We start from the raw sequence: 24658 nt of genomic DNA on the forward strand, positions 1-24658 counted from the left end.
CGTGACGTCAGTGAACGGCAACCTATTCACTTCAAAGCCAGACACCATTCTATTGATCAAAGGTTTAAAGTTACATCAAATGTTTCTGAAAGTAGATTTATTTACCTCAATAAAGCATCAGCATATAGGGATTACCACAATTCATTGTTTTATGGAACATACATAGTTTTGTTTATGGTCAATTCAATGTGAAACTAGAAAAGTGATCTCCACCAGGCTGGGTTGCCTACCCTCGGCATGGAGTGCAGCTATCAGTACATTTGGAGGTGTGCTCTATAGAGACCCCTCAACATATGAATCCAATGTTGGTATGAAAGGATGTTGCATTCATTATATACTGTATGGCGTTTTAGTAAGAAATATGCCCCGTCCCACAATGTTTTTGGAAGCAAAATAGACAAACAGTGTGGAGTGCCCCGTGTATGATTCATGGGACCATTATCTAATTTGGTAGAGGAAAAAAATAAAGTAAAAAAAATAAATAAAAAATCACTGTTTCTACAACAAACTTAGCTTTTGTGGCACCACCTATGGGTGGAACTGAAATAGCTTTTGGCTCTGTGTTGTTTAAAGGTTGCTACATTTTGGGCTAGATGTATTTGTAGTATATTTTACTGTTTCTATCAATTTATTGCTTTATTGTTTGCTTGTTGATGCAATGTTGTGAAACTCAATGATTTTACCCTTTTAAACATACACTGGGACCTAACAACAAAACTCTTGACTTTTTTTGTTTTCATGATAATTATAGAAACATTTTTTATGATTCCAGAAGTCTTTACCACAGACCAGAGTCTCCAACACCCAGCTATCTGTCTATGAAGAGTGACTGGTCTAGAAGAGAACCTCTTTACTTCAGTAATGAACCTGGACATCCACACACAAAGTATGTGTATCCTCCTACATAATATACACAACACTATAACACAACTAAGGATGGGAATTACAGATAGTTGTGCAACCGTTTAGCTGACTCAACTCAACTCAACTTTATTTATATAGCACATTTAAAACAACCACAGCTGCCACAGAGTGCTGTACAGTGCATAGGTAATACAGTAAGTAAAAACAGAGACTAAAAACACAGAATACAAAGACAAACACAAAACAAGAAAAGGGGGGGAGCTAGTTCAGGAACAGAGGTCTCATGCTGTGTTAAAAGCCAAAGAATAAAAGTGCGTTTTAAGCGAGGATTTAAAAATGGCCAGAGAGGGGGCCTGCCTAAGCTGCAGGGGAAGGTCGTTCCAGAGCTTGGGGGCAGCGACTGAAAAAGCTCTGTCCCCTCTAAGCTTCCGCTTCGCCCTCGGGACCTCCAGCAGCATCAGGTCAGCTGACCTGAGGGAGCGGGCAGGAGAGTAGGGATGGAGGAGCTCAGAGAGGTATGGAGGGGCGAGACCATTTAAGGCTTTAAAAGTAAAAAGCAGAACCTTGAACTGGATTCTAAAGTGCACTGGCAGCCAGTGGAGAGAGGCGAGGATGGGAGTTATATGCTCTCTCCTACGCGTGCCAGTTAGAAGTCGGGCAGCAGCGTTCTGAATTAACTGGAGCCGAGCAAGGGAAGACTGACTGGCTCCAAGATAGAGGGCGTTACAGTAATCCAGCCGAGATGTAATAAAGGCATGGATTACTGTCTCAAAGTGCTGGGTGGTTAAAAAGGGTTTTACTTTTGACAGCTGTCTCAAATGAAAAAAGCTAGACTTCACCACTGAACTAATTTGGCGATCTAGCTTAAAGTCATTGTCCATTTTAAAACCCAGGTTGGAGACTGTTGACGACATTATCTGGTTAATCCATAGATAGTAATACAGTTATGAACCACGTAATAATTCATTAATTAATCAATTGATCAGGGATGTTGGGATCTGCATGTGATCCGTGTGCCTCCAATGTGGATCTTGGAGTTGATGTTGCCAGCCTGTGACATCAATTCAATATTTTATAAAGCATAAATAGTTTTGTTTTTGGCCCTTGGCGTTGAGTGCAGCTATCAGTTCATTTAGAGGTGTGCTCTATAGAGACCCCTCAACATATGAGGTTTTTGGAAGCAAATATAGACAACCCGTATGGAGTGCCCCTCTTTATGATTCATGGGACCATTATCTAATTTGGTAGAGGAAAGAAATGAAGCAAAACAATATATAAACACTGTTTCTACAACAAACATTAGCTTTTGTGGCAACACCTATGGGTGGAAGTGAAATAGCTTTTGGCTCTGTGTTGTTTAAAGGCCGCTCAATGTGTTATTCAAATTTGGGCTGGATGTATTTGTAGTATATTTTTACTGTTTCTATTATTGTATTGCTATTTTGTTCTGTTTGCTTGTTGATGCAATGTTGTGAGGCAAAACTCAATGATTTTACCCTTTTAAACATACAATGGGACGTAACAACAAAAATCATTAACACAATGGCTTTTTTTATGATTTTTTATGATTCCAGAAGTCTTTACCAAAGACCAGAGTCTCCAACACCCAGCTATGTGTCTATGAAGAGTGACTGGTCCATGGGTCGACCCATTACCTTCACATCCAGACACCACTCTATTGATCAAAGGTTTGAATTGAGCACACAGATGATTGGAACAGTAACACTGGACGGGCATCATTGAACATGATAAAACAGAGGTCATCATGATGTGGTCACATGTTTTCATCAACCCCTTTAGATTACTGTATAAAAGGCAATACATTTTTGATCAAATTACCAACACATATCATCATGTCAAATGTGACTTCAGTGAACGTCAACCTTTGCACTTCAAAGCACTATTCTATCGATCAAAGGTTTAAAGGTACATCACATGTTTCTGAAAGTAGATTTATTTACCTCAATAAAGCATCAGCATATAGGGATTACCACAATTAATTATTCTATGGAACATACATAGTTCTGTTTATGGTCAATTCAATGTGAAACTAATCTCTCAAGAACAGATCCATAGCTTTGCTTGGATCTGTCGGGAGCCGTTTGACAACCCTTGCACGGGTGTGCCTTCAGATCAGGAAGCAGGCCGCGCTTTACACAATCAAATGTAGTGGCCGGGATTTACATATGTGCGGCTCGCTTCCCACTGTAAACAAACCAAATCTCATTTAACAATAGCGTCCTCGGAGCCGACAAAACCACAGAAACTTAGTAACATTTTAACTTGCTGGAAGCAAATATAGACAAACCGTATGGAGTGCCCCTGTTTATGATTCATGGGACCATTATCTAATTTGGTAGAGGAGAAAATTAAGCAAAACAATATATAAACACTGTTTCTACAACAAACATCGGTGTTGTTTAAAGGTCGCTACATTTTGGGCTAGATGTATTTGTAGTATATTTTACTGTTTCTTTCAATTTATTGCAATTTTGTTCTGTTTGCTTGTTGATGCAATGTTGCGAGGCAAAACTGATTTGACCCTTTTAAACATACAAACCTAACAACACAAATCTTTAACAAAATGACTTTTTTGTTTTCATGATAATTGTAGAAACATTTTTATGATTCCAGAAGTCTTTGCCACAGACCAGAGTCTCCAACACCCAGCTATCTGTCTATGAAGAGTGACTGGTCTAGAAGAGAACCTCTTTACTTCAGTAATGAACCTGGACCTGCACACACAAAGTATGTGAATCCTCCTACATAATATACACAACACTATAACACAACTAAGGATGGGAATAACAGATAGTTAAGCAGCTGTTTAGCTGACATTATTATCTGGTTAATTAATAGATATTAATACAGTTATGAACCACATGATTAATTTATTAATCAATCAATCATGGATTTGGGGATCTGCATGGGATCCGTCTGGCTTAACTTAATTCATTTCAAAATACGGTGCAACAGTAATATAATGGGTAGAAAGACTGCCTGGGAAGCAAAATGTCCCAGGTTGGTTTCCTACAGTTGTTAGAGTCCTGCAGGCCCGCCAGAGCCCGCCCACGGCCCGGCCCGGCCCGGCCCGGCCCGCCAAAAACGGGCCGGGCTTGGGCTGATTCTGTATTTGACAAACGGGCCTAGGGCCGGGTTCGGGCTCACAGAACATTTTGCGCAGATAATTGAACATTGAACATGATCGGCCGCTCGCAAAACCCCGGTATAGTGATCCGCATCACGGTTGTGCGAGTCTCTCACTGCGCTGCCTGCTGCACACTATGGCTGCACAGCACGCTGCTAGTCACGTGACAACAACACCGACACACACACAAACACACACACCAAAAGCCACACATAGTGAACGATGGACAAGCAGAAGATGAAGGAAAAGTTGGCTCGCGGGGAGCTCCAAGCACCTTTATAGTAGTAGTTACGTTTAATAAAACTACAACGAGGCTACTACAAGTACTTTTTAGTGTGTGTGTGTGTGTGTGTTCTTGACTTCTTGTGGGGTTGTTTTTATCAGAGCGCGAGAGCAGCTGCAGCTGCGCTGCGCGCACGCTCGAAAATAATTCATTCATAAAAAAGGTCTCGGACTTCGGGCCGGGCTCGGACTGTAAAATTGCGCCACCTATCGGGCCAGGGGCCGGGCCGGGCTGAATACCACAGGCCAGGGCCGGGCTCGGGCCCACATTCTCGGCCCGTGCAGGGCTCTAAGTTGAACCCTAATTGACAGTTAACCCAGCTGAAGTCAGTTTTCATCTGGTTGAAATTCCCCTTTGTTTCTAGCAGGATTGATGTGCAGAGAGCAGAGTCTCCTGTACCCAGCTGTGTCTCCATGAACAGTGACTGGTCCATGGATCACCCTATTACCTTCACATCCAGACACCACTCTACTGATCAAAGGTTTGAATTGAGCACACAGATGATTGGAACAGTAACACTGGACAAGGATCATTGAACATGATAAAACAGAGGTCATCATGATGTGGTCACATGTTTTCATCAATCCCTTTAAATTACTGTATAAAAGTCAATACATTTTTTATCACATTATGAATAAATGTCATCATGTGAAATGTGACTTTAGTGAACGTTGACCTATTCACTTCAAAGCCAGACACCATTCTATTGAAAAAAAGGTTTAAAGGTCCATCAAATGTTTCTGAAAGTAGATTCATTTACCTCAATAAAGCTTCAGCATATAGGGATTACCACAATTCATTATTTTATACAACATAAATAGTTTTGTTTATGGTCAATTAAATGTGAAACTAGAAAAGTCAGATCTCCACCAGGCTGGGTTGCCTACCCTTGGCTGTGTCAGTCATGGAGTGCAGGTATCAGTACATTTGGAGGTGTGCTCTATACAGACCCCTCAACAATTTAGCTATAAAAGGAAGTTGCATTCATTATATACTGTATGTATATCCTCCCTTTATACCTTTCTGAACCTTTGGAGCCTTGTGCCCCAGACAGAGCACTAAGGTCTGCCAACAAATCGCTCTTTGTGGTTATTAATTGTATAGCTAGTTAGCTAGTTATAGTTGTAGTCACAGTGTAGTGACTGCACTGTCTCTCTGCATTTTATGTTTGTGTTTACCTTGTTTATTGTAAGTTGCTCTGGATAAGAGCGTCTGATAAATGCCTACATTGTAAATTGTAACGTCAGCAGGTATTTAAGGCTTTTGTGGTCTAAGATGGTTTCCTGATGGCTTTTGAGGAGACATACAACCCTGTTTTGCAGCCATAGTGTAAACAATGATTACTAGGAATATCAGCAACAAATAGTATTTTTAATTCAATATTATATATATTATATCAATATTTGTCTACAAGAATAAAGTTGGTGTAACTAAGAATGTTGCAGGGAATAGATTGTAAAACGTTCATGCTATTTGTGAGTTTCACTTTAACTTTACCAGATATTTAAGTATTTAAAACATAGTTTTGAGGGGACATATATACTGTACATAATACCATTTTCTGCAGCCACACTATGCATATTACTAGTAATATCTGAGCAGTAAATAGTTTTTCAACTCAAATTATGATTTCATAAACATTGTGTGTGATTCCAGAAGTCTTCACCATAGACCAGAGTCTCCAACACCCAGCTGTGTGTCTATGAAGAGTGATCAGTCTAAGCGTTTCCCTTTGAACTTCAGTAATGAACCTGGACCTTCAAACACAAAGTAAGATCACTGATCTCTGTGATATTAAAACTGGAAAGACACAAATAATGAATCCAAATAATGAAAAGTCTACAATAGCTACTTTGTTTTCCTATTTGTATGTGATGATAAAAATGTGTGTGTGAGAGATTACACTGAATAGAGCTGTATTAATTCTATCAGCATCTACCTATGGTGAGGTCTGCATATGTACAGTAGAAATACACAGTCATTCAGACTCAGTCATGGGTGTACAGATGGCACAGTTGTAAAGTAGCTGCCCACCACCACGGAGTCTGAGGGTTCAAATCCACCGTGGTGCATCTGGCTTTGTCCAGTGTCTATACCAGTGGTTTTCAACCTTTATCATGCCAAGGACCCCTAAACTGAAATACATTTGGCCGCGGACCCCCATCTGAAAATGTTTTGTGCCAGGGACCCCCAGAAGCAAAGATTTGAGTAAAAAAATGTATTTTTAAAAATATATATGTATTCAAAGATTTTCACATCATTTTCAAGTTTTTTTCAAAAATAGCAGATCTACAAGCTCATAGCGCACTCGGTGCTGCGCTATGAGCTTGTAGATCTGCTATTTTTGAATAGCCAAAGCTAAGTGGTTAAAATGATTGTGATGCTATGTTAACTAATTTCGCTGTGGACCCCCTGGTACCCCCACAAGGACCACTGGTGGTCCCTGGGGGAGGGTGATATTTGTCACTACACATACTCCTGCGGGCTGGGGGGCGGAGCCTGTCAGCGGGGAGTGTCGGGCGGGAGGAGTAGGACGAAAGGCTCTACGTCCTCCCGGTGGGGGCTCCTCACTGGCAGGTGAGTCAGTAGGATACAACAGCAGTGACAACACAGACATGTTTGGGGAGGAAATAATTGGTGTGGTATATTATACCGGGCCGGGTAACAAAGCCGGTTTCTTTGTCCTTCACAGTATATATATGCAGACCCCTGCACTCATGTGTGTTGGATGTGCACGCTTGTCTTCTAGGTTTGTGCATGAGGTATGTGTGCTCTGATCCAGATGTGTGTGTGTGTGTGTGTGTGTGTGTGTGTGTGTGTGTGTGTGTGTGTGTGTGTGTGTGTGTGTGTGTGTGTGTGTGTGTGTGTGTGTGTGTGTGTGTGTGTGTGTGTGTGTGTGTGTGTGTGTGTGTGTGTGTGCGTGTGTGTGTGTGTGTGTGTGTGTGTGTGGGGGCATGCAAGGATGTACTTCAGTAGCCTGGTTCCAGGCGAATCTGCCATTGCATAAAAAATGCCCCTTGGCAGATTAGGTCTGGCGGCTGGCCCCTCTCAATAAAGATTGGATTTCTCTCCCTCAGAAGTTGTGAGGGACCAATCAGGGCCCAGTATGCAAATATGGGGCGGGTTTATCACCAGAGGCATTTTTTGTATTTGCCCCTCAGAAATGCAGGTTCCACACAGAGATTCCAGACTAATACCTACACAGTGATATTTGTCTGGCCATGCCAGGCGTGTGTGTGTGTGCGTGTGTGCGTGTGTGTGTGCGTGTGTGTGCGCGTGTGTGTGTGTGTGTGTGTGTGTGTGTGTGCGCTCTCTGTGCATGAGTTGTGTGATTGTGTGGGTATGTGTTCCAACCGTTGTACAGTAGTGTGTATGAGGAAGAACAACGCCCCAGACCCTAGAGCTCAGCTAAGGTCAGGTTCCATCTGGGAAGCATCCTGTGATATGGGCAAGCTAGGTTGCTGATGAAGGGTTTGGTTTCTCAGGAATGTCTTCTAGGGTCACTCAATATCAGCCTTAACACTCGCATGACTAGCAGGTCATTCTGGACAATTTTGAGAATGTAAAGTGGATTAACTTCTCTCATGAAGCTCCGAGAAAGTTCCCCTTTCATGACTTTTCCTAAATATTTGTTTCAAATCATCTCCGTTTTTTTTTTCTTTTTTTTCCTGAAACGTATTATAAATATGAAATAAAGACCATATATACCATCCCAGCCGTTATATTTTGGCTAAATTGACCGCTCTCCCCCAGAGAAGAGGAGTTCACACCTCAGGACCCCCCGCAGACCGGGCCACCGACACTCATTGTTCAAGTTAATGGATGATTTGCATTTTCAGCCTGGCCAAGGGACTTCATATTAGTCCAATACCTACTAATAATGAAATAATAATAAAATAACTGTGTTGTTCCCGTTAATCTAACCTCTAAATGCTGTATTACATCGAAGCATTGTGTAAAGCATGTTTATAGTGTAGCAGAGAGAAAGCGAGAGAGAGAGAGAAAGCGAGAGAGAGAGAAACCTCTGCGCAGCGCTGTTTCTATGTTGCCATGTCTGCTTATTATAAGCGACTTTGGGCTTGTTTTTCCACCTCTTTCTTTTATTATTATTATAATTATATATATATAATTACATTATAATGGTAACTTTTCTACTCCACACCGCAGAGGCAAATCTTGTACTTTTACTCCATTCATAGTAACTTTGCAGTGGTCTAAAAAATAAGTTAAGAAACTCTTCTTCATCTCATATATCATACTGTGTTACTGTTTGGAGCCAGGCTTCACAGTCAATAATAAAACCGACGCTACTTGGGACTGTGAACAGACAGAGGCGCGTGTTGCCTCCAAGCGCACGGCAAAGCAAGGCACCACTAAGCAGCACCAGATTGATGAAAAGCTCATCTACCAAAGCAAACCCCCAAAAAACGTTTGCATCTTGAGCACCATGCACCCTACCATCGTGATTGGTACAGACCCCAAGAAAAAGCCAGAGCGGCCCGCACTGCAGTTTTTATAATCGTGTAGTCACTAGTCCAAATATCCAATACATCCACAAGATCTAATAAGCATATTTTATTATATTTATTATTCACTCCCTCTCTCTTTCTCTCTCTCTCTCTCTCCCTCAGCCGCCCTGAACGCCATGATGAATGTCCAACAATAAAACATGTGTAGCCTACTAACGTTAAATCAACATAAGTGTTAGATTTCTTATAAAGTGCTTCTAAATCGCTCCAGGGTGTTAGTGTGAACGTAATCCATGTTTAATAACTCCACGGAGATGGTCTGTTCAGTTGCAAGCTGCTGCGATGCTGTCTACTGGGGTAACCGAAAGTCTTGCCCCAATGCACGCTACCCCCATTTGTTTTCGCAGACCAGCGGTTCTTGTATTTGTTTTATTGAGGATAAGGTTAGAAATAAGTTTAGGATTAGGCATAGTTTTACTGATGTTACGTCAAGGAATAAGCTTAGGTTTAGACATAGTTTACTGAGGTTACGTTTAGGAATACCAGGTGGGCGACTGTGTTTTGGGGCGAGTGTTTTGGTATCCGTCTGTGGGCAACTGGGAGCTCCGTCTCAGCCAGGATACAAACTCTGTGTTCAGCAAAACAAGCTCAAGTTTCACACTTAGACAGTTGTATTGTGGCCTAATTTTTTATTTTAGTCTTTTTATTGAGTTTTAGTATTTTTCTAAAAAAGGACTGAAGTTTCAAACAAAGACACTGTCTCTTTCCTTTTTAAAAAAAAAAGTTATTTGTTGAGTGAGTGCTGTCATAAATGTTTGGATGTTGTGTTTTTAGAAGTATATTGGGTTTAGTAGCCTACAAAGAAGTTTGACTCTGGTAAGGTGAAATCAGACTCATACCTGACTCATAAACATTTTCATAGACCTGCCTGCTTATTTCTCTCTCAAGATTTGTCAACTGTCACTTTCATTGCAAAGCAGCGGAAAAAGAATAGATCTACAAGCATACAGCTTGTCACGCAGCAACTGTTTTGTGCTTGTAGATCAGATATTTTGCGCAGGATTGGGCACATGTGGAAACATACCAACGTGTTCACGTGTTCACGTGTTGCGCTGTTGTCAGCGACGTGGAAAGTGATGATAGAAGGAGACGCTTTACGCTTAGGCATAATAGGCAAATAATGTGAATAGTATTATTATGAATAATACTAATATTGGTTTGTCAAGAGATATCCAGTGTTTTGGACAATGGAGATAGTCATGTAATTAGGCAGTGGCTTCAGCGTTCATATAGGCTCCATGTTTCCCTCAAGAGTTTAATGTAATGCTACAGATGTTTTTTTTAAATAAAGATTTTACATACAGAATCTGCAGTTACCATTACAACTAAATTACTTTTTTATAATGTTTCTCTGCCTGCCTACAACAACATACTATGTGAGTGAGCTAACTGACTGAGCAGAGTGCAATTGAGATGTTAATGGCTATTTAGAAGACAATGGAACCCCCCACGGTTTGGGGGAGAACCTGTGAGCTAGTCTGGAGCGCAGAGGGGAGACAGTAGCCAATAGGATAGCCTTATTTTAGGATCAAAATGATCGTATTTCAGGCTGTGTAGGGGGTAATGAAACCTCAGTCATGCTAGTGTTAAGTCCTTGTCTCTGTGAATGTTCAAATTGGGCTCTATAAGTCCATATGGGTATATCAATATACTACATTGGCATAATGACAAAATTGGGGAGAAAAAAACGGTTGAAAAAATACCAGTCAGTCAGTTGGCTTTCACTTCATTTAATTTCAGTTGCAGTGTGTGTAGTTCCTGAACTAAAACTAATTACAAGGTGGTGTTTAGTGGTGAAGTCACATTGTACAGACTGACTGCTTGTGCACATGTGTGTGATGTCTCTTTCATTTTGCTAAATGGAAATAGCAATATTTATAAATACTTCTCCTTTAGGAGGAAACAATTGGTCTACAGGAATAAAGTTTGTGTAACCCAGATATTTGCAGGAAATAAATAAATACGAGTTTCACTTTAACTTCACGAGGTATTTCAGTATTTCGAAAGTCTACTTTAACCCTTTTCTGCAGCCACACTGTAAATTATTACTAGGAATGTCTGAGCAGCAAACTGTATTTCAACTCAAATGATAATTTCATAAATATTTGTGTGATTCCAGAAGTCTTCATCACAGACCAGAGTCTCCAACACCCAGCTGTGTGTCTATGAAGAGTGATCAGTCTAAGGCTTTCCCTTTGAACTTCAGTAATGAACCTGGACCTTCAAACACAAAGTAAGATCACTGATCTCTGGGAACAGTGACAAACAATAATTAATCCACATAGAAATAATTGAATATAAACTAGTTTTACGTTGGTTGTAACGTTTCATACAAACAGAAAAAAGAAGAGGAAAAGTAATTTGATAGATGACGGGTTTTGTGTGAAATAGATGTCTGAAAGCTGATCAAGGATCTGTAGAACAAAGACCCTGTCACCTTTGCCGTTAAACAAAGTCGAGTGACTCGTATTTTTCAATTTCATCAAGATATGATACCCATGCTTTTATATTATCTCATATTGTTGTGTTGTTGGAGTAACAGTCTCTTCTGCCTGTCACAAATCACTCTCATGTCTCCAACTTGTTGACAATACAGCAGCTAAGATTTAAAGTAAAGTCAAGAAGATTTAGGAGAACCCACCACTCCCAATAGTAGTTGTTCATTAAAGCAAAAACTTCTATTACAACTAGTTAGAGTTTAAAATACACAGTTTATTAACACAATTGGATATTCTTTTTCCCACACATTTTGCTAGCCTAGGATGGCTCAGGATAGAAGACAGGGTTAAACAACTAAAATTGGGATCGGTCTTTAAAATAGTCAATGCGACTTTTCCCTCAATGCCCTCTCTGGCTTCCTTTAAAACAGCCCTGATAATTCAGGGGGCCAAAGGGGGAGGTAGTACCACTTCTCCCTTAGACAGACGAACCCCCCCCCCCCCCCTCGATGATATTGAACTGTTTGGTGCTACTTTATATGTTTATGAATTGAATACCAAGGACCCTAATGGATTTTTTTGGACGTACCTTTTAGACAAAGTGTTTGTAATTGTGCTGTTTCCACAGAGAGAGGAAGAGGAGTGGTTGTGTTGTGACAGAGCAGGCGTCCAGGTGTTCAGTGTGTGAGGAGGTTCTGACAGATCCAGTCTCTACCAGCTGTGGACACTGGTTCTGCAGACAGTGCATCACCTCATACTGTGACCAGTCTGCTCCAACAGGACACTATGGCTGTCCTCAGTGTGCAAAGAGATCCAGAACCACACCTGGACTGAAGACACCAAGACAAACCACACCTGGACAAAGTAAGGCTGGACAGAATTTACATTAATGGAAAAATCATGTTAATAAATTGAATGCTTAAATTGCAGAGATCATAGTCTGACTAAATGTTCAAATTCTCAATATCTAAGTGCAAATAATGAAGCTTAACAACTATCAACTCTGGACAAAAACATCTGATCTTGTGTAATTACTTTTGGGTTTTGGCAGTGTTCCTTCCTTTTAATTAGTAATGTGTGCATGTGTGCTGTTATAAATTAACCTGAATGTTTAAATCATACATTTTCTTCTAATTTCAGATGTCAGGCTGCAGGATGATTTGAATGATTATAAGATCAGTTTGAACAGTCTTGATAATGTGAAAGACCACATGACGGAAGAGTCTGGAACCTCCCTCACCAGCACCTACACAGAGCTCTACATCACAGAGGGAGAGAGTGAAGGGGTTAATAGCCAACATGAGGTGATACAGCTTGAGACAGCTTCCAACATGAAGACCTTCCATGACACACCAATCAACTGCTGTGACATCTTTAAACCCCTCCCTGGCAGTGAGACACCCATCAGAAGAGTTCTGACCAAGGGCATCGCTGGCATTGGAAAAACATTCTCTGTGCGTAAGTTCACTCTGGACTGGGCAAGGGGTTTGGATAATCAAGATATAAATCTCATGGTTCCCTTTTCATTCCGGGAGCTGAACTTGGTCAGAGATGAGCAGTACAGTCTTCTCACACTGATCCATGATTTCCACCCAACATTAAAGAAGGTCACAGCAGAGCAGCTCGCTGTCTGGAAAGTTGCCTTCATCTTTGATGGTCTAGATGAAAGCAGGTTTCCATTGTACTTCCAAAACAATGACATTGTTTCTGATCTGGTCACAGTGACATCATCAGTGGACGTACTGTTGACAAATCTAATCAACGGGAATCTGCTCCCCTCAGCTCTCCTCTGGATAACCACCAGACCTGCAGCAGCCAATCAGATCCCTCCTACATGTGTTGACATGGTGACAGAAGTGCGAGGGTTCACAGACCCCCAGAAGGAGAAGTACTTTAGGACCAGATTCAGTGATGAGAAACAGACCAGCACAGTCATCTCACACTTGAAGACATCAAGGACCCTCCACATCATGTGTCACATCCCACTATTCTGTTGGATCATTGCTACCATTCTGCTGGACATGTTGAGGACACACACGATAGGACAGCTGCCCAAGACCCTGACTGAGATGTGCTGCCGCTTCCTGTTGGTTCAGACAAAGAGAAAGAAGAAGAAGTATGATGAGACACATGAGGAGAATCAACAGCAGCTCATGGAGTCTGACAGGGAAGTTCTTCTGAAGTTGGGCAGGCTGGCATTTGAACATCTGGAAAAAGGTAGTATCCTGTTCTACCAAGAAGACCTGGAAGATTGTGGTCTTGATGTGAAAGATGCCTCACTGTACTCAGGAGTGTGCACAGAGATCTTCAAAAGAGAGGGTTTGCTCTTCCAGAAAACTGTCTACAGCTTTGTTCATCTGAGCATCCAGGAGTTTCTGGCTGCAGTCTACCTGTTCCATTGTTTCACAGAGAAGAACATGAAGGTACTGAAGACATTCCCGGAAGATAATAAATACAAGAGTGACAGCTCCCTCTCCCACTTCCTGAAAGCCGCTATGAAAAAAGCCCTGAAGAGTAAAAATGGTCACCTGGACCTACTTGTTCGGTTCCTTCATGGCCTCTCTCTGGAGTCCAACCAGAGTCTGTTAGGAGGCCTACTGGGTCAGACAGAGAACAGTCCAGAGAACATCCAGAAAGCCATCAAGAACCTAAGGAGAATGACCACCAATGATGCCTCTCCTGACAGATGTATTAACATCTTCCACTGTTTGATGGAGATGAACGACCACTCATTACATCAGGAGATCCAAAAGTTCCTGAAGTCAAAGGACGGATCAAAGAAGAAACTGTCTGGGAGCCAGTGTTCAGCTCTGGCCGTCATGCTGCTGATGTCTGAGGAGGTTCTGGAAGAGTTGGACCTGGACAAATACAACACAACGGAGAAGTTTCGATGGAGACTGATCCCAGCTGTGAGGAACTGCAGAAAGGCTCGGTTAGTAGTCAAGTGAATAGAAACAGCCATAGAGTCAATCTGACATTACAGTTAACACTATAATTAGAAATGAAAGTTGCCATAAAAGTTCCAATAATACTGTGTGTGTCTCAAATAGTGACTAGTGAATTGTGTGTATGTCCAAATAAAGGCCAGTCCACAATAAAGCAGGGTAAAAACAAAACTAAGAGTCTAAAAGCCCTGCTGGTTACCCCCACCAGACCAGTGGTTTGACTGAAAAGGACACGATAATTTTTATTTTCAATGGGCCTCATTCACACAGCTCTTAACATTTCTGCTATATTCTTAGTGTAGGTTTGTTTGTAAATAAAGAGCCACGTCTGATTCATGAAAGGCTGTGTAAAGGCTTGATTTGTGCGCGACTCAGATGTATCGGATGATGAAAACCGAAATACCCAATATTAATCCCGCTTCACCGTGGTGAAAGCACTCTGTAGTACAAGTTCAAAGGGGTCACTTGTCAAAAAGAAAAAGGTCTACAAGCTTACAATGCTTTGCATCGTTGGTATCATGAAGGTGAACCTGTGGAATGTGCAGACATTTCCTGGCAATATGTTTTTTTGAGATATGATGTTTTGGTTCCAAAGTGTTGGACCTGACGGCTGAATAAAATTGCCATTACCAATGCTGTAATACAGCTGAATATTCATGGACAACTTATAAACAACATATGTTTGTCCAAGCTCCAGATTCAATTATTTTATTGCAACTGCCAAAGTTCACCAGTTGAGCTTCTTTACACTGTTAAAGGGACATAAAACCCTAAACCATTATTATGTTTTAAATGTTTTTGAATGCTGATCTCTGCCAGCTTGTTTGTAAAGCTTTTACACATTGTTGGCAGTAAATATGCCATGTATTTGCTCATTCTCACTTTATTCATTTCAAACCTTCAACTGCTGGTTGAAATCTTTGATATCAAAATTGCTATCTTCCTCTCTACAGTCTTTCTGTGACGTCTAGTTCCACACTTGTTTTTGATTGCATTCCTGAGCCAAAATAGAATATTTGCGGTGTCTGCTGTGGTAGAAAACCAATGCAAAACTATATAAACTCAAAAACAACTCTCACAGTGTAATCACTATGAGCCTACTGATGATCCAGTTTTAAAGAGAATGTTTTAAATATGGTTTTGCTCTTGTTGAGATTGGTTTCCTATTAACTTCAATTAGTCAAATATTGGGATTATTGTCACAGGAATATCACAAAAACTAAAAAAAACTAAAATCTTCATGAATTCAAGGTTTCATTTATAGGAAAAAACATATTTTGGGTAAAATATTCCTTTAATGGAAGACAAAACTATATGAGTATACTCAGCATACTGTAGGTGAAGTGCACACATGTAAACATGAAGGTAACCAACATTAATTCCAAACAAACATTAAGTCATCAAAAACCAACTATATCACATTCACTTATAGTAATTATGAATATTATGATATTATGTAAAACTGAGGTGTGAATTATGTGAACTAGGTGTAATTTGTTTTGATAATCTCTTATTTAATCTGTATTTACAGACTTGTTGGCTGTAACCTCAGACAGACAGACGTTGAAGTTGTGGCTTCAGCTCTCAGCTCTAATCCTTCTCATTTGAGAGAATTGGACCTCAGCCAAAACAGCCTGCAGGACTCAGGACTACTGGATCTGCTCTTGGCTGGACTGAAGAGTGTGCACTGTAGACTGGAAATCCTAAGGTAAGATACCCAATTTATTTTTGATCAATTCTGTTTTATGATGTACTGTATCATGTGAATATAATATGAATGCTGTGGTGAGAATGTATTGATAAGAATGATATCATGGGATCGCGCAGAGGGGGGCAGTGTGAAGCCTGTTCATGTAACTACATTTCTTATTTTTAAACTAAAATGTTTTCAGATAAATATTTTAGTGTACTCTTTAAAGATGCAGTGAAATGAAAAATATGTTTTTCACACTATTAGAGCATATCCGTTTTGGGAGGCATACGTAAATCCGACATCCCATTTCTCCGACTATGTGGCATCCGCGTGCGGTTAGGGTTCGGGTTTGGTATAGGCTTAGTATAGTAAACGTCGGAGGCATGCGCTGTCGGAGGAATGGTTTGTCTGACTAACGTATTGCACCCATCCGTTTTCCTCATATGGGCATACCTAACAATAGATGCATATTAGTTGTGTATTTTTACATCAAAAGTCCCTAAAAAGACAATCTTAATTACTTCCTGTAAACGAAAGCGTGCTGCGTGATGACATAATGCAGCTTTCATGAATATAAATGAATCTTGATTACATGCACCTGTTTGATTCCCATAGCTGCACGTTCTTCAAACACAGCTGATTTTGAATTGTATTACTCATTTTAAACTAATCTGCACACTAAAATATGAATCTAAAAACATTATAGGTTAGAAATAAGCCACGTAGTAGCAAACGTGCTTACTGCCCATCTCTATCTCACTTGTAAACACTAGCCGTGTTGCGCACAGATATAGAAACCTAGATACCTCATTGGCCTCTGCAGTTCATTGGAGTGACATGCTTGGTATGGTGGCTGCCATATATCCGGGGGGAACGGGCACTGGCCAATCACAGCGTGTTGACTACTGGCCAACCACAGCGCGTCTTTTCCAGGACTTTTCAGAATCTAGGTGTCCCGCCCCCACCTGCCTCTGATTGGCCTACTGAACGCCCCTTCTGTGACGCGTTATTATGAATCCCGCGCCGCGTCCTGGCAAACCCGCTGAGCGGGCGCTGTGATTGGTCAGTAGTCGCTGTGATTGACAGTTCTCGTTTTTGCTACTATGCCTATACCTAACCTTAACCCTAACCCTAACCTCAGTAAAACTATGCCTAAACCTAACCCTAACCCTAACCTCAGTAAAACTATGCCTAAACCTAACCTTAACCCTAACCCTAACCTCAATAAAACTATGCCTGCCAGGGAGCCAATCAGACACGTAAGGCGGGTCTAAATCCTGGAGCGTTGGTGGAATCCATAATCAGGCTTCTGTGACGCACACGGAAATTTCCAGCTGCCCCCCAGAAGCGGAAGTGCGTCCGCCATACATGCGCTTCAGAGCCAAACGAGGCGTCTACCTTTATATGTCTATGGTGTTGCGCACGGCTGAAGTGATTGAGATTCCAACATCCCATAGCGTGAAGGGATGGGACCTTCTGATTGGTTGAGAGTCGGTTGAGACGACGTTTCAGACTGAATCTTCGAAATAAAATGACCGAAAGTGTCACTGCACTGCACCTTTAAGTTTAAAATGAGTAATACACTGTCTGGACGTCATCTTCAATGAGATTCAAAATGGCGTAGCGCTGTATAATTTAAATCAGGTGTGTTTGGAGGAACATGCAGCTATGAGGATCACACAGGTGAATGAAATCAAGATTCATATCTATGCACACAGTCTTGCTTCATTCTTGCTTCATTCAAATTGGCCTTTTAGGGACTGTTGTCATAAGAATACACTCAGGTCATTTGCCAAGTTGGACGTTGGTCTGGCGGACAGTTCTCAAGATACCTGAACTACATACGTACAGTACTTAAAATAAATGCATATTTTGATTTTGTGCATTTATTTTGTGCCCATATGTGGAGATATCTGTGTCTGTCTGTACTTGTCCCTTTTATTCCCATATATGGGGATCCCTAATGTCATCAGTATATGATCTGTATTGAGTGTTTGATGGTACTAACAGCCTTGTATGTGTGTGTGAGCTGAACTTCAGAATCTTAAGAAACTGTCTTTGTTTTCTTTCTTATTTCATTGTATTCTTGTTGTATTTTCTTTCTTTCTTTCTTTCTTTTTTCATTTCCACCTCTTGGGTCAAGAGTCCGAAACCCTGACAGTCCATCATGGCCAGGTCCAGGTTCTCAATCCAGGAATAATGTATATTGTAACGTGTTTTATTTATTTTTCTCTTTTTCTTTTTTTTCTCATCTGGTGTTTCATTCTTCATTCAGACTGACTCACTGCATGTTGACAGAGAGATGCTGTGAAGTTCTGTCCTCAGCTGTAAACTCTCATCCCTCCCTTAGAGAGTTGGACCTGAGCTTCAGCATGGTGAATGATTCAGTAGGCCTACTGGAGAACTGCATGTGAGTAGACTTGGGCTGTGTCCATGTTGGATAGTACAGTGAATGTACAGTGTTTCCCTGATATGTCACTTAACTGTGTATTCACTCTGACACAAAGTCATAAATAGATGCAAATATGTATGTATGTATGTATGTGTGTGTGTGTGTGTGTGTGTGTGTGTGTGTGTGTGTGTGTGTGTGTGTGTGTGTGTGTATATATATATATATATATATATATATATATATATATATATATATATATATATATATATATATATATATATATATATATATATATATATATATATATATATATATATATATATATATATATATATATATACACATATATATATATATTATATCGCCTGGAACAATAATATTTCTAACACGATCCTCCATTGCAGAGTGATCGCCGATCGAAAGCTTCTCACTTCCACCACGTTAAAGATATTAAGCTTTTAGTCAAGGAGTTAACATTGGAGCGGCCGACCGGAAGGATTTTTGACATGGATCCACACCCGGCTTCTCCTTCTCAGAGACTCCTTGGATGATACCCCCCCCATTCTAAACAACATGCTATCTAAATAACAAGACATATCCAAGATATATCTGCATAGTAAACTTGCATTAAGAACAAGATATATCTGCATAGTAAACTTGCATTAAGAACAAGATATATCTGCATAGTAAACTTGCATTAAGAACAAGATATATCTGTATAGTAAACTTTCATTAATAAGGGATAAAGGAGAGTGGAGTGCGAGGGGTTAAGGTGGAGGCTGAGGAGGTGATGAGATCCAAACTGGGCAGCAGTGTCTGGATGGGCTGCAGGGCCAAGATAATGATAGGAGAAACACTGTAGTGTCAGGTAGTGGAGACGTTGTGTTAGACAGTTAGACATTGATGCATTGTTGTTCTATTTCCTACAGAGTGAAACATGGAGGAGATTGGCTTAAACCTCAACTCATTACAGAATGTGAGTATCTGTCTGTCTGTGTCAATATCACACATTAACATTTTATACACTGTTTTATACTAGGTTGGCCCCTCCCCAGATACTGTCCTGAAAACTCTTCAGTAGAGCTTCCAGGGAATTCAGGAGGTTTCTCTGAATAACATATGTATATTGGGATAAGTCAATTCTGACGTGTGATTCATGAAAGAGGGTTCAGAGCCATGATTTGTGTGGATCACAGGTGTATCTTATTTATGTTCTAAAGTCACTAGTGTGCTCCGTGTAGATCCTTTGTATTGTTCCACGTCCCATTTAACACCATAAAAGGCAACCAGAAATAACAAAAACAGATCTGCAAAATTACAACGCGTCAAGTCACACCGCATTGACAACTTGTACATCTGTTCTGTCTGGAAGTGAGTCCCTCGATCGCACGATGGATCAGCTGAACGTTAATAAAGTAATGCTCTCATAATGAGAATAAGAAGTTATAACGTTTAACCCCACCACCAAATAATAGGTTAATACAACGTGGAAAGGATATTATAGAAGCCTTTTCTATTAAATAATGCTCACATTTGACTGATAGTTGGGTCATTTATGGCACTTCCGTGACCGTGGAGAGCGAAGGTCCGTTTCTCAATGGATTTGTCATCTAGGAGGGTTATTAAACAAATTTAGCCGGGGTGTATTTTTTTAAACGGCGGGGAAAATTTGTGGGAGACCAAAATCCAAAATGGCTGCCGTGAAAATGAACTTTTTAATGGTTTGACCTACAATGATGCACAATACATGGTTTCAGAGCTTATTTTGGTCAAGGAATACATATATGGTGTTTATATAATGATTTGACCTATTGTCGACCTTCAAATGCAAGATGGCTGCCAATTATGAGCTCCAAAAGGGAGTTTTTTCAAAATCGTCACAGAGCCTTCATATTAGGCTCAAATGAAAGCTCTGCTCATGATGAGTTGAATAATATACAGTATAAGTACACAGAAGTAATCTCTGAGGTCAATAAAGTCAATGTTTGTGTGTAAACAGCAGTTGCTGATTTGTGGTTTCCCATTAAATAGGGTAGGCTACTGAGAATATGGTGTCCAGTTCATCCCATCACATTTTCATAATGAACCAAAAATAAATGAGCTCTATAGCCTAACATAAAATAGTATTCTGTATGCAAAGCTAGAAAGGTTAGTTGCTTGAGGTGAATTTAAAGGTCAACTCATTTGTCACCCTTATTTTGTAGTATTGCTCCCAGTGTTTCCTGTCTGCCTACTTACTTTTACCTGCCTTAACCAGTCTTGTAATTTTGTCAGTGTTTCCACCTGCGTCCTCCTAGTCCCCCAGCCTATCCCAGTGTTGATTGTCAGTTGAGTTCACCTGTGTCCTGTTAATCCCTGTATATTTAAGCCCTGTGTTTGCATTGTGTTCTTGTTGGTCTGTAGACCTTTGTCATGTGAGGTTTTTAGTCGTTGTTCTTTGTGCTCAAGAATCTTGGATAAGAACCTCTCGCCAGAGCAGGATGCACAGCACGCCCTGTCTGTAGTGCTTTCCTCGTAGTGCTTGGTCTACCAACCCCTCCACTACTACCCCTGCTGTAACCAGAGTGTCTGCCATTCCAGAGCCCTTGAATCGCTTGTAGATGGCATAGATGTACTGTAGGACATCAGCTGGTGGAAAGGTACGAGGATTGGGAGGATGTCCTTGAACATTTCTGGATTCTCTGCCTTGAGCTCAGTGAGCGTCTTGTAGGTGGGCAGGTCACCAACAAGAAAGGAGAATGGAATATTCTTCTGCAACATGGCCTCCACATGTTTCACCATGATGTCATTCACCACTGACTTACTTGAAGGTTCATTGTATGTTGTGTGGTAATAAGGCTTGCTCTTGTTGGGTGGTGGATGACAGCAGGACTGGGCACCACTGTATCCTGGAACTCGCTGCTCTTCAGGTGGTGGTCTTGTACCATGATTGTCTACACGAGACAGTGCATGTATCACAGAGCGAGCACACTGCGGAGCTCTGCTATCAACCTGGGAGTAAATGTCCATGGCATGACAAGGAGTAAAGATCTGGTAGACACTCTGCACAAGAGCGGTGTCTGCATCAGCTTTGCAGACACACTGCTCCTCTATGACCATTGGGCTCTGATGGATGTGGAGGCATCAGCAACCTGCCCACACGAGATCGCAGACAGCAAGCCAGCTATCGTGATCATCGACAATGACGACTTCAAGATTGACACTATGACAGGTGACTCTACAGCAGTCCATCGAACAAATGTCATGTACATGCAGCCAGAGAGCTATGAAAAGAAACCAGGCGAAGAGACTGCTGAAACGCTCACCAAGAAGAAGGAAATCTCTGCACAGCTAAAGCAGAAGTGTGCGGAACTGACAAAGGTTTGCCAGTACAGATGCCCCCCCTGGTAGCAAGAGTGAGTCACCAGCTTGTCCCAGGGTAGTTCCACCAGTGGATGGGTCAGCTCCGCAGCGTGCTCGCTCTGTAATACATGCACTGTCTCGTGTAGACAATCATGGCAGAAGACCACCACCTGAAGAGCAGCGAGTTCCAGGATACAGTGGTGCCCAGTCCTGCTGTCATCCACCACCCAACAAGAGCATGCCTAATTACTACACAACATACAATGAACCTCCAAGCAAGTCAGTGGTGAATGACATAATGGTGAAACATGTGGAGGCCATGCGGCAGAAGAATATTCCATTCTCCTTTCTTGTTGGTCACCTGCCCACCTACAAGACGTTCACTCAGCTCAAGGCGGAGAATCCAGAAATGTTCAAGGACATCCTCCCAATCCTCGTAACTTTCCACCAGTTGATGTCCTACATCTATGCCATCTACAAGCGATTCAAGGGATCTGGAATGGCAGACGCTCTAATGTCCAAGATTCTTGAGCACAAAGAACAACAACTAAAAACCTCACCTCACATGACTACAGACCAACAAGACCACAGTGCAAACACAGGGCTTAAATATACAGGGATTAACAGGACACAGGTGAACTCAACTGACAATCAACACTGGGATAGGCTGGGGGACTAGGAGGACGCAGGTGGAAACACTGACAAAATTACAAGACTGGTTAAGGCAGGTAAAAGTAAGTAGGCAGACAGGAAACATTGGGAGCAATACTACAAAATAAGGGTGACAAATGAGTTGACCTTTAAATTCACCTCAAGCAACTAACCTTTCTAGCTTTGCATACAGAATACTATTTTATGTTAGGCTATAGAGCTCATTTATTTTTGGTTCATTATGAAAATGTGATGGGATGAACTGGACACCATATTCTCAGTGGGTGCAGTACGTTAGTCCGACAGCGCATTCCTCCGACAGCGCAGCGCTCCGACGTTTCAATACTAAACCCGAACAAAACCCGCACCTTAACCCTAACCGCACGCGGATGCCACATAGTCGGAGAAAAGGTCTGTCGGATTATCGCATGCCTCCCATTCTCAGTAGCCTACCCTATTTAATGGGAAACCGCAAATCAGCAACTGCTGTTTACACACAAACATTGACTTTATTGACCTCAGAGATTACTTCTGTGTACTTATACTGTATATTATTCAACTCATCATGAGCAGAGCTTTCATTTGAGCCTAATATGAAGGCTCTGTGACGATTTTGAAAAAACTCCCTTTTGGAGCTCATAATTGGCAGCCATCTTGCATTTGAAGGTCGACAATAGGTCAAATCATTATATAAACACCATATATGTATTCCTTGACCAAAATAAGCTCTGAAACCATGTATTGTGCATCATTGTAGGTCAAACCATTAAAAAGTTCATTTTCACGGCAGCCATTTTGGATTTTGGTCTCCCACAAATTTTCCCCGCCGTTTAAAAAAATACACCCCGGCTAAATTTGTTTAATAACCCTCCTAGATGACAAATCCATTGAGAAACGGACCTTCGCTCTCCACGGTCACGGAAGTGCCATAAATGACCCAACTATGAGGTAACATTTTGACGCTGGAATCCAGGAACACTGAGATCCGATTATGGACCAGATCACACTTTATTGATTACTGAGGATAAACATGTCCTTTGGATTAACAACATATCCTGTCCTACGTCAGAATGGTGAATGGATATTATGGACACAACTATATTTCATCCATACTGTATCCTCATCAGATCATAAGACATAAGTGTGATGTGATGTGGTCAATATTATAAATTAATAGCACAACATATGTTGTTTGCATGAAAGTCCAATATGTGAAACTGTGGCCACATTTGCAGAAACGGAAAACATGCAAAAGGACCTAATATTTCAGCTCTAAATGTGTCAACTGACAAGAAATACTCGGTTGAATTTGCATCATGTCTACCATATGCATCCAAGCAATAGATCTTTGACATAATTTTTTTATGTGTTGACACATTTTGGGCACATAAAAACGGGTGCAGTACGTTAGTCCGACAGCGCATTCCTCCAACAGCGCAGCGCTCCGACGTTTCAATACTAAACCCGAACCAAACCCGCACCCTAACCCTAACCGCACGCGGATATGCCACATAGTCGGAGAAAAGGTCTGTCGGATTATCGCATGCCTCCCCATAAAAACATTATTTGAGGTTTGGCACTATTGTCATTGATTTTTCATGAAGAATAAGGCATTCTTAACATATATGAAAGGTTTGAGACATAAGTCTGTTCCTGAGCAGACGTGAGTTTGAGTGTCCGCCCAAATTCACGGTAAAAAAAAGATGAATGAATACTGAACGTGGGAAGTCACCTATATGCACATAAGTACAAAATATGTGAAGACCTGAGCTTAGTGAATGAAACCCAATGCCTCACAACTCCTCACAACGCCTCACATTGTGACACATTGTGTGCTTGTAGATCGGCAATATTTAAAATATAGCCGATCTACAAGCTCACGTGTCACATTTCGACACGTTGTGAGCTTGTAGTTCAGCTATATTTGAAACCAAATGTGTCTATCTAACAATTCACAACAAGTCACATTGAGACAGGTTGTAAGCTTGTAGATCAGCTGTAGTTCAAACATAAAAAGAGCCAATCTACGAACTCACGATCAGTGTTGGAAGTAATATGTAACTTAAAGTAATATTATTACTTTTTCTCAGTTACTAGTAACGTAACTAATTACTTTCACGTCTTGAGTAATAATATTACCTTTACTTTTTTTCAAAAAGTAATGTATTACGTTTTTCACAAGCCTTGGTGGTACTCTGGGTTTGAGTGTGTTTATTTGATCCTGTGTTGTTTTTGGTCGTTTTTGATATAATGGTAAACTGGTTGGGATCGAGTTGCTATGCAGGCTGCTTGCTGATCCGGTCTAGAGCGGATACGGAAACGTGTTTAATCTATATCCTGATTGAGTTCTCTATCCTGATTGGATAACATTGG

The 24658-nt window shown here is 41.1% G+C and overlaps 2 protein-coding genes across 2 annotated transcripts in view; both read left to right on the plus strand.

Annotated features, from left to right (window-relative positions):
• Nucleotides 1–24658, plus strand: part of LOC311062402 (uncharacterized protein) — a 700443-nt gene that overhangs the window by 54270 nt on the left and 621515 nt on the right. Inside the window, exons 15-20 of the mRNA XM_084081416.1 lie at nucleotides 773–886; nucleotides 2439–2552; nucleotides 3499–3612; nucleotides 4663–4776; nucleotides 5952–6065; nucleotides 10944–11057. Coding sequence (XP_083937542.1) covers nucleotides 773–886; nucleotides 2439–2552; nucleotides 3499–3612; nucleotides 4663–4776; nucleotides 5952–6065; nucleotides 10944–11057 — 684 coding nt within the window. The remainder of the gene's footprint in view (nucleotides 1–772; nucleotides 887–2438; nucleotides 2553–3498; nucleotides 3613–4662; nucleotides 4777–5951; nucleotides 6066–10943; nucleotides 11058–24658) is intronic.
• Nucleotides 1–24658, plus strand: part of LOC311062422 (stonustoxin subunit beta-like) — a 55485-nt gene that overhangs the window by 23518 nt on the left and 7309 nt on the right. The window lies entirely within an intron of this gene.

Source organism: Gymnoscopelus microlampas (genome assembly GCF_963454915.1).
Source record: "Gymnoscopelus microlampas genome assembly, chromosome: 15".
NCBI classification, from domain to species: domain Eukaryota; kingdom Metazoa; phylum Chordata; class Actinopteri; order Myctophiformes; family Myctophidae; genus Gymnoscopelus; species Gymnoscopelus microlampas.